Here is a 14,288-nt window from a genome sequence, read left to right on the forward strand (position 1 = left end):
GTATATATACTACTTTGCATTCCTGAGTTTCTCAATCACGAACGAAGGAATTCCATTCGAGCGCGTTTTCCTTACTCCTTCGGTAACGAGAAAATTACCTGCTCGTGAAAGGTGTCCTTGTTGAGGAACTTCATCGGTTCCAAATGCGAATGAAATTGCTCGATCACCGTCAGCTGCTTCTTCAAAAGGTACTCGATGATATATCCCATGGTTACGTCATCGGGAAGCCTGATCCTATCGCCTACGGTGATGAACTTTCCGCCTCTGCGAAGGAAAAATTAATAATATCAATAAAGTGTATCTTGCTTTTCTCCGACTCGTCAATGCGCCGAGGGGGAAAAAATTGGTCCTTAATTTGGCAAGATTCCAACCATATAGCGGATTAAGTTCCTCGATGCACCTGCTATTTATTCGTTCATCTCCCCAGTCAACGCGTCGCCGCGGCTCGCGAGAAACTGGTTGGAGAAAAAGTTTGCGGCTCTTTACGGCATACATATATATGCATACATATATATATATATATATATACACATATTAAACACATAGATTCCCGATATTTGCTCGATGAAAAGCAAGAGTTTGTTTGTCGGTTCGTTGGTGAACTCGAGCTCGAGACGAGACGAGACGGATAGTGGACGGCAGGGCATAAATCGTCCCAATTAGAGGACCCAACCTGCGGTAGTCGCAAAGTTCATCGAACCGGTCTATATATCGGCCACACCACCTTAGAATCGCGAGACAGCGGATTGGCTCTCAAAGGGAAACCGCTGAGAGGAAGAGAAATTCGAATAAGAGGTATTCGAATAAGAGGAATGAACAAAGTCATCGTTGAAAAGAGAGGAATAAATAAGGTATGATCGTTTGGCAAAGCGGAAAAATTGTAGTTTGACCGCGAAGGACGGAGCGGTAGCGCGCGCGAACGCGAGCGAGTTCCTTGACCGGTTATAAAAGAAGAGAGGGAGAAGAGAGGCGCAAGTAGTCAGGTTGGCGCAGGTGCAGTCGAGTAGGTAAAACAAGATAACGGCGATATAGAGGAAGGAGCAGCGAGTTCCCGAATGGGAGCCATTGGAGAGAACGGCGTCCTCGAGGCAACGACGGACGACGACGAGTGGCACCGCGCACGGAAAAGAGACAGTAGGTTCGGCAGGCGTACTCATTAGCGAATACCATCGGTGGATTCTCCATTCCATTCTGACCAGGCGGTCGTGGCTCTTTTTAATTGGCCAGATTAGTCCCGAAATCGCGTACCCTTTTCTCCACCCTTTTATCTCACTCCCCCTCCTGGCCGGCCTCGTCCTTTCGGAGCCGCCGACACGGAATATCGTCCTCGTTAAAATACCTGCCTCGACGAAAACGAAATTTTCGAGGGTTAAGCGAGCCGGAAAGAAAGGAAGAAAGGGGACTTCTCGCCGATGGGGTTTACGTCGTCGTCGCGCACGGACCGAGGGAGGCCCTCGGCTTTTCGTCTTGCTTCAGTGTTAAATAACGACCGACGACGGACGCGTCACCGAACGAAATATTTCACTTGGACGGATTCCCTCGGAATTCTTCGTTAATAAGCTCGGCCGAAAAGGATTCCTAAAATAGAGGCTCTCGAGGATCCTCTCTATCGTCCTTAGTTTGCGCCAAATATTACTCCTTTTGATCTACGATCGTAAGAGATACTCCGTAGGAAACTGATCCGTTGCAAACTTCTTCTCCCCGTTCGAATAGATGAGATAGCTTTACCACTGTATATTACATTATTATATTATTTGGTGTTGGATTCGCCGCCGACATTAATGATACACCATGACGAATCCTGAAAAATTGCTCGGATTGCACATTCGGTATAGATCGAAGAGGTATAGATCGAAAGGAAAAGAAGAATGGGTGGCGAACGTAGCTATAGGGGAATGCCCAAATTGGTTTGACGAGGTTCGTTGGATGCCGATAGGCGCGCAAGCAGGAATCATCACTGGCGATCGCCGGAGAGGAATCCAATTAAGCGAGCAATAATGGAATCGAAGAGAGTTTGGGGCTGAGCTTCGTCGAATCACCTCGGCTTCTTCCCTTCCTCTCCCTCTCTCTCTCTCTCTCTCTCTCGAAAACGTATACGCATACACGAGACAACATAGTTGAAATTTCCGGCCCGGGCATGGAATTCGCAAAACGCGCAGCGAATATGGGAACATAATGCATAATGCATAAAAGATAAGCGCAACGAGGAGAAGGAAAAAGTTAGTCTCGCTGCGGTTTTATCGTAGACCAAGCTCGTGCGCGCGCAATCGTAAACTCGTGGGTGGCAATCGTACGTCGCTCGTCTCGACGCTATCGTCGCGCGAAGGAGAAAGAGGAGAGAGAGAGAGAGAGAGGGGGGGAGAGAGAGAGAGCCGTCTCTTCGTTCGTTCCTAATTAAGCGGCCGGTTCCCGATCACGAGAACTGTCCATTATTCCTTATCCCGTGTGTCGTATATTCTTTGTGCCTCGATTGACGCCCGGTAAATTCGTCCCGGAGATTCGTCGAATCTCTCGATCTCGATGCAAAGAAGAACCAACCACGGCATTTCGCGATGCGGGAGGTATTGGAGAAAATCAAACTCCCGAACGATTACTATCGCAATTTGCGTCTTGCTAAAGTAGACGCTCTTTACTCGAAGACATTAAAAAGGTCGACGTTGAACGTCCAGATCGGCGAGTTCGATGTCAATGTCGAAGACTCGACGACAAAGACGTTGGCGTTGGAACGATCACGGTCGATCATGGGCTCTCTCGGTGATATCGATGCGAGACACGTCCTTTGGAAAATCAATGAGCGGAACGTCTGCCGACGACGGGCGCCATTCTCCTACGCAGACGATCGAACGAACAACGGATAATTTACATTTCTGGTAGAGGATCCACAAACGTGTCTACGCTCTGTCACAAAGATCTTATATATTTTATATATGTATAAAATGTAATCCGCAGAAAGCGAGTAGCGGAAAGTTAACTCTCCGGAAGTTGCTTCCCGCTGGAATTTCTCGAAGGGTGGTCGCCTCGAGTCTCGCGTAAAGACCTTAACTCGAAATAAGGAGGGGGAAGGGAAGAGAAGAACGAAAAGATTCGTAGGCAGCTCCGTGACGAAGCATTTCCGCGAGCGTAATCGCTGGCTATTACGACTCGGAAGGACGATAGCTGAGAGGAACAAGGAGAGAACGGGAGAAAGGAAATAGAGAAGAAAAATAATAAAATAGAGAGGAAAAAATGAAATAAACGAGAAGGATCGAGTTGGTATCGCGTGTTACACGCACTCGATCGCCTTTCGAAATATTTCTCTCGCGCGTTTATTATCTCAAACGAAATATTACGAAATAGAAACGATTAATCGAAATATAGAGAAACATTGAGATATAGAACAATTTGTATTTTCTTTTTCGTTCGGTCAAGCACCTTTTGACATCGTTAATAACGATAAAGAGCTCGAGGTGATTGGTTGGAAGAAACGAGCAAAGACAAACAATCGACCACCGTGCGCCGTAAATAATGATTTACGATCGGTACGTTAAAGCGAACCCTTCCTCGGCCTTCCGTTCTCGAGAATCATCGTTGGTTCGACGGTAGGCCGTGTGCCGTGACCTAAACGTCGCGTCATAGAATCTAACGTGAAGCAAAAAGTTATCTCGTTGATGCGAAATAAATGGACTCACCCAGCGAGCGGCGTCATTTTGAGGGCTAGTGCTCTGCTGATGCAAAATCCAGCTCCGCCCGTAGCGAACCAGAATCTGACCTTTTGCTGGAACATAATAGAGAAATAAAGTGAGTACGATCGGAGGCTCCGATAGGATCGATCTCGTAGAAAAGACTAGGTATCTCTATCGAGGATGGTAGTAACGATCGTTTCGCTTTTGCTCGATCCAGCTATATCGATCCGGATATATCGATGGCTCCGATCGATCGACCTTAATCGCTTCACGTCGCGCTCCCTTCTACGACAAATCGTACGATCCTTTCCGCGATACCGAAAGATCATCGATTTTTCACTTTCTCCTCTCGACGATCAATTTTATATCGGTCATCCAATTTCCATCTTTCGAACGAGCTGTCGTACCCCAAAGGCCTTTAGACGGCGTCGTCTCGCTAATCCCGAAGAACGGTACTTTTCATCGATCGCGAAAGATAGCGGCAAGGTCGAGGATGGAGGAGGGGAGGCGGAAGAAAAAAAAACAAAACTCGCTTCCGATCGACTTCTTCTCGCTGACCTGGAAAGTCGAATACACTGCCCTCTCTCTCTCTCTCTCTCTCTCTCTCTGGATCTGCACGAACCGCACGAACCGATTAACAAACGAATCCACGAGCCAGCGGAGAGAAGGAGGAAGAGAAACGAACGTTGGAAAGAACATTTCGAGAGAGTTACGAGCGTTGAGCCGATTTCCGAAGGATCGCCATCGTTGCTTGCCGGCCATTACGGCTGGACTTGTAGGAGCGATACCATCTCTTTCAATATCTCTCTCTCTCTCTCGCACGCTCGCTCGCTCGCTCGCTCGCTCTCTCTCCCGTTCGTACTTTCCTAGCCTGGGTGTGGTACGTGCACCAACACGATACGTAGCGTGCCCGCTAGCAAGCAGCCTTCCGTCCCTTCCTATATCTCGACTTATACGTGTATGATCGTAAGGTCAAGTAACGAGAGGCTATCGTGGACCGTTACCGTTATAAGTCTAACCACATCCTTCTTTTTTTTTTCTTCTCTCTTCTTTTCTTTCCTAGCCAAGTAGGTCTGCGCTTTCTTCCTCCTGATTCGATAATAATCGCTCGACGTGAGTAAGCGGACTGATGGTGAAACTAAATAAGATGAATTTTAGGGCAAAGTATATAAAGAAAAGAAATGAGGATGGAAGAGCGACACGCGCGCAGTAGACGACGCGGTAGTTGTATCGCATTCCCAAGGAGGAAAGGACGGGACCTCACGGACGCATTAGATATACAAGAAGGATAGGAAAGGTAGATAGAATCGGGCCGCTTTTACAAGGGGGCGCGGAGTCAGCTCTTTGTTTACTCTCCTCGGCTCCGGTGCATTTGAATAACACAAGGTCGCGCGCTCTTCTTCGATCGGCGAATCTTCGTCGATAGCTATGCACGCGCTTACGTATCCGCGTGTATTTACGTTTTCTATTCTATCTTTGACTGTGCACATTTGCTCGTCCGCGCGTGCGCGCGCGCGCGCGCGCGAACCACTCACAAAATTATTCTAATCACGTGCGAGAAACGCGTAAGAATTGCTTGGAAAAAAGATCGAAAAGAGAACCCACCGATCGCTGATCTCTAACGATCCGCATTGTTTATTACGTTCTATCGATATATAATCATGGTTATTAGGAAAACGAGCGAGGCAGCCGGTCGCGGTATAGAATGGCGATTCGAACGAGCGAGTAATAATAAAGCGGGAGTTAAAGGCGGTCGTTATTAACGTATAATAATTACGGGTGAGAGGCGGGTTCGCTCGTTCGCGCGTGCTCGAACACGGGCGATCGAAGAAAATCACGTTGTTGCTGTACGTGTGTCTACACGCCGCTAGTACGGCGGTGCGCCGCGAACAAAAGGAGAGAAGATGGAAAAAAAAAAAAAAAAAAGAAAGAAAAAAAAAACAAGAAAAAAGAAAAAAGGAAATCTCGCTCGATTTAGCCTGTGAGAATAGAGAGATGGGAACGATCCGATAATTTCTTGGCGTGGGGTGCTCGCGCGCTTCTAATCCTCATTTAAAAGGGAAAAAAAAAAAGATATATCCAAGATGGAAACTCTTGGGAAAAATGATTTCTCTTTACCACTACGTAAATAGCATCTTCTATCTTTCTATGAGATTATTTATACCTACCTATGCGTATTGATAAAAACACATAGGTATAATAAAAAAATCTTTGAGAGAGGAAGTAAGAAAGGCTTGGCTCGTGGTAACGTCGATCCTCCGTTGTTGGCGCGAGAGAAAGATGGTGCCAGGAGATATAGGATAGATAGATAGATAGAGGGAGGGAGAGAGAGAGAAGAGACCGGCTATAATAATATGGAAGTAAATGGAGGTAGCGTACGTGAGCAAGTAGGAACCGTAGCATCCGTTTCTCTATCCTCTCCACCTTAGCCGAAGGCAAAGCAAGGAGGAGAAGAGGATACGCATCTAGAGTCGACGTGCTCGTGGAGGCCGTCATGGGTCACGAGCGAGTCTCCCTCCTTCGCAGCCCTCTTTTACTCTTTCCCCCTCCCCCGACCCCACCCCATCCCACATATGATACTAATAAAGTATCGCGCGAGACTACTTTTTTCTTTCTGGTACAACGACCCTCGAAGAAAATTGCAAAGCCATCGAGAAGCATGAGCCGAGATTCTTATTTTTTTTTTTTTTTCTTTTTTTTCTTTTTCTTTTTCTTCCGCTTGGTCGACGTACTCGCGTACTTACGGTCGTCACGGGTCACGCGAACACACCCATTGTAATTCCGCTCGTTTCTACGAACAATGCCAGCGGTGAACGCAATTACGAAAGGCTTCGTTAACGTTAAAATCGTCTTAGTTGGCTGCTCTTTATTAAAACGTCCGGTCCCTTATGCGAAGTTCCGATGCAACGTGAAAAGCTAATAGAAGCTAAGAGTCAACGATTTATATAACAAAGAGATTTTCAAAAACGAAATAGAAGGTCTAAAGGTGTAACAGGCCTTTATTCGTTCTCATCGGTATCGAGTTACGCGCGTAACTTAACCTTATCGACATTCGAGATAGGTAATTGCACCGATGACAGGTGCGCGTTTTACCTTTGGATCGTTGACTTTTTTGGCCGAGTCAACTGCCCCATTATTCGTGATTTACATATTACGTCGATCCTTATGCTTTCGGTTATCCTTTAGGATGTAAGAAATAATAATAACGGTAAGTAAAAAAATGATCGTCATCGTAAATGATATTGATTTTCTGGTAGAGTAAACACGAAATGCAACGACCGAGAGGGAATCGACTTCACGGACCTCTGCACCCCGCGAACAATTCCCACGTTCGTAACGCGTTCTGCCTCCCCTACACCCTTTTATTTCCTGCTTTCCGGAAGGACTAGACGAGGAGGAGACGAGTAGTCGCACGGTATTCCTACTTTCGATTCTAGAACTCCCTTGGGAGATCTTCTCAGGACTGCTCCGCTCGCCTTGTTAAAATTAAAAATCGATTCACAAAAATTTTCTCCTCTCTTCCAAGAGCTCCTCTATCGGCAAAGCTCTATGGCGAAGGAAAAGACGAGGAGGAGAACGACGAGAAGAAATTAAATCGGCATTCCGTGGAACGCCTCGTAATTACACGGAATCGCACGGTGCGCTCGATTTAATTATCTTAACGCAATTAGCCGCATAGAGGGAAGGCTCTCGGCGTGTACTCGGCGCATTCCCCGTTAATTTCTCCTCGCTTTCTTTTTATTATTATTATTATTATTATTATTATTATTACTATTATTATTAACATTTTTTCAGGTGGCGCCTGATGCTGCCAATCGTCTCGCCCTGTTCCGCCGCACAGTCCGCGAACGAATTCCACCACGTACAATTTTCATCTCGAAAGGAAGAAAGACATATTTTGTCCATTATCATCGCTGTTTGAAAGTCTTAATACGTGCTCAAACCTTAATACGTGCAACGACACAAAGGGACTGCCGAAAAGACACGAAAAGAGAAACGATCCATCGAGGATGGGTTGCGCCTTTTCGTAACGTGTACGATGATTACCATGAAGCTCTTCCCTTCTCTTTCAGCTACTTCGTTCTATTCTTCTCCGAACTCTTCTCCATCGATCCATACTACTCTTCGTTCAGAAACCGCAACGATCGTAAGGGCAAAGGGACGAACGAGCGAAAGGAGATTCGAGACTCGTTGTTTTTCTTTCGAGAAAGCCACAGAAACGCCAGTCTCATGGAATAATAATAATCTCGCTTTCACGTCAGCGAAATGACTTTGTGACATGAGAAAAGGGACGGAAGAAATGACAAAGATAAGGAAGAGGTGGGGGAGAGAGAGAGAGAGAGAGAGAGAGAGAGAGAGAGAGAGAGAGAGAGAGAGAGAGAGAGAGGTAGCAAACATGGAATGCACGACATGTGTCACACATCCGCGTGTACGCACGAGTGCCTTAGAGTTACGCGGATACAGGGTGCGATTTTCTGATCGCATCGTAATAGGTGTTGTATACCCGAAAGAAATCGTTTTATTCTTGTGATTTTAAAAACGAGAGCCATCTCGTACTAAATACTACTACCGAGTAAAGTCCGAACGTAACGTTCGAACTCTACCTCTCATAAGTTTCTTACGATGTCCGACGAATATCGTCGTTCCGCGTGACCGCCTACTCTGCGGTTTTTCATTAGTTCAAGCGGAAGGGCGCCATAAATGGAACGAGCATCGTATACCGACCGACGTTGTGGCTACTATCTTCTTCTATCGAAACATATTCTTCATTACCAGAACATTGACGACATTAATCGACAATTTTTCCCAAATTCTCTTCCCCTACACGAATTTTCATGTTTTAAATCTCGAAGATGAAAGCGAAATGTCGAACTTTTCCCTCTCTCTCTCTCTCTCTCTCTCTCTCTCTCTCTCTCCCTCTCTCTCTCTCTCTCTCTCTCTCTCTCTGTCTGTCCATTAGACGAATGGTAGCCGATAATTATCGGCAGCGATCCGGGCCGCGGATTCGATAAATGACTTTAATAAAACGCGTCGTATTTCAAAAGATTGTCAGACCTTCTTCTTCTACGTTCTCGAATGATTAATGCGACCACTACCGAGCCGCGGGCTTACCTTACCGCCTTCCTGCTGTGGCCACCTACCGTTCCTCCTTTCCTTTTTCCTCTCTCTCTTTCTCTCTCTTATATCCTTTCACGTTGGAGCTCCGTATCTTTGGCGTCTCGCTTCTCTTCCACCTCGCCTCTCTCTTTTTCTTCCTTTTCGCGACCTCTCGAGATGAACAGACCCAAGCACGGAAGATGCAACGCGCTCGCGACTAGTCGAGGACACGCCCAAGACGACGCAAACGCAAACTCCAACACGAGTAAAACGGCAAACTTTTGTAAGCAAGATACAGTTTAATGTTATCCCGGCTTATCGAAATGGTCAAACTTTCTATATCTTTCATAAAATTTAAGCAGATTCTGTTAAACTTGAAATTCCATTGAAAAAAGAAAAACTCGAGCGACTTGAAGGATCGTTATAAGATAAAGAACATCGCAGATCGACTATACCGATATATCAACGTCCTTAAGAGAAAGAGAGAGAGAGAGAGAGAAGAAACGAGGAAAGACCGAGCAAGGACTATGTCGATTCTTCAGAGCCAATTTGCTTTCTAAACCAAGCGAAACGTCGAGTAGACCATTATTACCCGAAGAGCTCTGGTACATATCGCCTAACGGCCATAAACGCACATGTACTCGTAGCTGCATATATACATGTATATATATATATATATGCAAGGAAAAGACAAGACTCTGGCTAACGTTAAAAGGGACGCACGTTGCCGACGAGCATCGAGCCGTATCGAACGTTAGAAACGCCTAACGCGTTCTCTTCTCTTTTCTTGCTCCTCGATCCCCACAGAGACAGCACGCGTAAGCGTAGGTAGATACATTTTCCTGCTTATATTGCTAGTCGTAAGTTTCTACTTTACGGTTCATTGGCAGCTTATTTCTAAGCTGAAATGGTCTAAAAAGCAAAGCGACCATTTCATCAATTACCGGCCATCGATTCTTCGTTGAATATATATATAGTCGTTGGTATCCTCCTCCTTCTCTTTTATTTCTCAACGCTGTCCGACTTTTACGTTCGCGAGTTTTCTCTCTCACTATTTCGTTGGTGGGTCTCAGGGTTCACCCTTTCACCCGGGGCGTGGTGCCCGTTGTATACGTATCTCGGTGGTGTCCAAGGTAAAAGAGATCAAGGATCAATTCCGGTTCATTCGTACGCGGATCAACGAGGCACGATCCGCGTAGAAAAAGTAACGAGTGAATTATCGTCGAAAGTCGACGATAATTAATGACTATCGATCGTCAAAAGGACGCTACCGTTTTAATTTTAGATAGACACAAGAGTTCTCGTTTCGTGTTTCTCCAGCGAGCGGGAGCACGTGCGAGTAGTCCTTTCACCCGCTAGAAAGGTGCTACGATAAACCGCAGCGACGCCGTTTGCGGTTGCACCACCTTCCGAAAGAATGCAAACTAACGACGTACACGTTACGTAGAAAAGCTTTAAGCAGAGTTAATTATACCTACTGTTGTAGCATCATCTTACTTTTTCTTTACGAATAAACCTATAGATATTTTCAAAGATACGCGCGCACGCACGCACGCACCTTGAGCCACTCTTCTGCCGTTGCGGTGGCCTTGCCTTAAAAAAAGGAATAAATAAAAGAGATATTAAAAGATCGTTCAAATTTGTCGAATCGACCGATCAATTTTGGGCGTGGCAAAGAGCAAAGAAGAAATCGTAAAAACGAGTATAACCGGCAGGTATATACTTGCGCGCGCTCTAACGCGTGCTCTACTATATATGCATACGTGGTATATGCAGTCGTGGAACTCGTGCGCACGTACGTACCACCCTGTTATATACCGTCTTCTATATCTACCTCCACGCCAAGTCTCGAGATTTCTCGAGCAAATATAATATACGAGTACGTGCAGCCCGCAGGGAGTACCGTCGTCGACGAAGGAAGACCATAATCTCGCTCGTCGGAAGATGGTACCACACCCATGGGGGGTCGCGGGAGATGCCAGACCGGCTACTTCTACATCTTGCCGAGCGTTAGCGGACTCGAGAGAGGCTGCTAAACTAAACGGCCAACGAACCAACGACGAGAAACGAACGATGATTTTCCGAACGAATCGCCAATCTGTCACGTTTTCATCATATATATATGTATATATATAAATATATATATATATATATATATATATATATGTATGTCTCCTTTAAAAGCATAATCGACCGTACGTCGAGTGTCAAATATAACGGATACCGATAAATCAGCGAGCATGCATACGTATACAAATACATCGATCGGCATTAAGACGGAAATCGAGTTTTGCGTAAGATTATGTCGCGCGCTAAGTGGGTTACCCTAGGCGTCATCGATAGTCACGATTTACGGGCACGAACGTATGCGAACGATTTCGCGCAACGATACTGGTTCGACCGGTAACTCTCGTAACGAGGCTGAATGAAGAGAGACCGTAAGAGGAGAAAAGTACGAAAAGGGAAAGGGGTGTGGGGCCAGAGGAAAAGGCCGCTACGTCGATAATAGAAAAATAAAGATATTTCTCCAACGCTGCGACAACAAATAATTTGTTTACATACTTACATTACTCGATTCGTATAGGAGACTCGTTTCTAAACGATTAATGTCGAATAACGTTTCGTAAGTCGTCTTGGATTGCGTAATCATTTCTAATAATAAAGTAGCAATGGCAACGACGATAGGAATGACGGTGATTCGTAAGATATACTACGATTTGTGAGAGACGAAATCGATGTCGTTATCAAAAGTGTAAGAAGCCTGTGATTAAGGGATACGAAAGAAAGAGAGAATATCTCAAAGTTACCGGTCGTTTCGATGGCTCTGGTCCCTGCCTGATGATTTCCAAAGGGGCTGGTATCGAAGGCCTACCAAGATACCAATCCTCCCGTGGGTTGTAATTGTCCAGGAGCTTCAGAAGGCGTGGTACGTTCACGTAATTATCGTCATCGAAGTGGCAGAACCACCTGGAACGTACAACCGAAAGTGAGGTAAGTTTAAGTTCGCCTCGAAAACACCAATTTCTGTATACAACATAGGGAAGGTATAATAAACTGATCGATTCTTCGGTAGATAACGCGACGAACAGAGATAGGTATATATGTATATTTATAACCATATATAGAGTGAATTAAATTTGAGGTAGACGAATAATTTCGATCGTATATAAATAATATGATTGAACAAATCAACATTGAATTTCGTTTGATATCAAACCAAGCAAATAACTGGCGGAAAGAGAAAGGAATAGTTCGGAGCTGTGTCGTTAAGCTCCTCCGAAAGAAACTCGTTCCGGCGATCGAGTAACGAGCCGACAAATTGACGGCGAGGCCGGGTCAAACCGAATGAGTCGTGGGTGTGGTACGTCGTTAATTATCAGTGTAAACGAGCATTTAGCTCGCGGTAGAGCAACTGAAAACCGGATGCGCAAATTCGAGTTACCTACCTCTCCTTCTGTTTTTTTTTTTTTTTTTTTTTTTTTTTTTTCCCTTTTCTTTTTCTTCTTCCACGAACTCGACACAACGAATTTCGTTTTCGAACAAAACAATTAACTTGTTCCAAGAATTAAATAACAATTGTCGGATAAAAATATTCTTGCGCGCGAATACTTTGACGTAAAAAACATGGAGAAAGTCTCGTTTTGAGATTCGTTTACGATATTGTATTTAACCTTTTTCGTACGTATCGTACGTAAAGGCGTCGCGAAGCCTTCTCTAGACATCTCCTCCGGGTAAGATCGCACCTCTCGACCACGCAATCCGATCGTGCGTGGATTATTAAAGAAGCGTCCGTCTCGTAAAAACGTCTACATGCGGCTACGTGCAGCCACATGGATTCCTTCTGGTATATTCTCGCAGGTGTATCCGCTCGTTATCGCTTGACTAGAATATTTTTCTTCTTCCATGTATACCATTTCTAAAAGGGCCTCTGCACGGACCATCTTAGACATGAAATTTCTCGTAAATACATTCGCGAAATTGACCAAAGGACTGAAAGAAATGACATCGGACGCAACCCTATACGCGATCGCTCTCGAGACAAGCCCTCTCTCGTTCGATAGGATTAACGATGCTCCATAGTTACCGTGGGAAGTCGCGCGACCGACCCTCTTCTAAGGCTCACCGCGACCCTTTCACCACGCTCCAAAACACGTGGCGCTTTTCCACACGCGAACGACACGCGTGTCTTTCGAGTCGAGGATCGCAGAAGACTGAAAAGGATCTAACGAAACGAATCCTTTGTTTATATTTCTCCTTGTTCTATATTTGTACGTGCGTTCTCCTTACCGACGATGTAAATACATAAATACGATGTAAATACTCTTCGAGTATTTACGTTTCTCATACGATATCGATTAGCCCATCGATATCGTATCCGTATGTAATTATTCATATAACGCATCTAATCTATATCCGCCACTAAAAGAAAGATTGAGTAAGCGCACTTTCCTGGGACTCGCGTTAACGCAATGGCTAAAATCAATTTACCAGGGGAGAAACGATGTGTTTCGGTGCTGCGATGTGAAAAAGGGTCACGAGGGTAGCTGTCGTACTCGATTGTGGGAAACCTTTCTAACTTGATTCCCATCCGAAGGGTCGTACGTACTGGAGTTAATCTCGATGCGATATTATTCCGGAGATCAACATTGGCTTCAGTGAAATCCAAACAAACATTATATTTACGTATTTTAGAATTTTCTTCCGTCGTTGAATAATGTCCATGTTCGATTACTTTTCTTTAGGATTTAAAGGATTAAAGGAGATTGGGAAGGGGGGGGGGAAGGGGAAGGGGAAGAAATAAATGGAAAATATAGAATACGACGTTGGCAGAAAATGTCGCCGTTCGGAACGATGCTCTTTCCCTCTCTCTCTCTCTCTCTCTCTCTCTCTCTCTCTCACTTTCCGCATCGATATTCTTACACGCGCTTGTATGTTTCCTGCGCGCTCGTCTTCTTCCTCTTGAGGAAAAAACGACACGGGAACCGTCGATAATCACGGCTCGTTTACCTTTACAAGTCGAATACGCGCCGGATGTGCAACAGGTGAAATTACACGTCGAGAAAATTGCCGATCGTCGATCTCTTTCAGTCCGCCCCCCCACGTCACGTAAATACAAGAGAGACGTTGTCGTGCTCGACAACGTACAGAGATTGGCCTCGATCGAGTGTCTGGATGGTACGATCGCGTTTCTATCGATTTGCTACGAGATCGACAAATCGATCGTTAACGTTTTATGCACAGAGAAGCGATCGTAAAGGCCAAGATCGTTTTCGAAGCGAGTCAACGTACGATACATACATGTACGAGGATCGAGGAGTTAACGAGCAACTCGTATGGCGCGAGCTTACCACGCCCGTTTTTATTAACTACGGGCACTACGACAACTATGGCACTACACGGCACTATGGCACACGCCAGCCCTGACCTTTTCCGCCCGAGGCACGCTCTCTACTACTACCTCTCGTCCTCTTTCACTTCTTTTTTTCTTTGATCGCACAACGAAAGTAGACAAAAAATTCACCGAGCAGC

At 45.4% G+C, this 14,288-nt stretch overlaps 2 protein-coding genes across 2 annotated transcripts in view; one reads left to right on the top strand and one right to left on the bottom strand.

Annotated features, from left to right (window-relative positions):
- LOC124949333 (BICD family-like cargo adapter 1) overlaps positions 1–8,655 on the top strand; it is a 69,441-nt gene extending 60,786 nt beyond the window's left edge. The window contains exon 11 of the mRNA XM_047494248.1: positions 7,458–8,655. The gene's annotated coding sequence lies outside the window, so the exon portion shown is untranslated. The remainder of the gene's footprint in view (positions 1–7,457) is intronic.
- The window catches only part of LOC124949176 (fringe glycosyltransferase), a gene marked incomplete at its 5' end in the record, with an annotated part of 29,001 nt that overhangs the window by 2,150 nt on the left and 12,563 nt on the right, over positions 1–14,288 (bottom strand). The window contains 3 exons of the mRNA XM_047493840.1: positions 99–264; positions 3,669–3,754; positions 11,567–11,726. Of these exons, the coding sequence (XP_047349796.1) occupies positions 99–264; positions 3,669–3,754; positions 11,567–11,726 (412 nt within the window). The remainder of the gene's footprint in view (positions 1–98; positions 265–3,668; positions 3,755–11,566; positions 11,727–14,288) is intronic.

Source organism: Vespa velutina, chromosome 5 (assembly GCF_912470025.1).
Source record: "Vespa velutina chromosome 5, iVesVel2.1, whole genome shotgun sequence".
In the NCBI taxonomy this organism is placed as follows: Eukaryota; Metazoa; Arthropoda; class Insecta; order Hymenoptera; family Vespidae; genus Vespa; species Vespa velutina.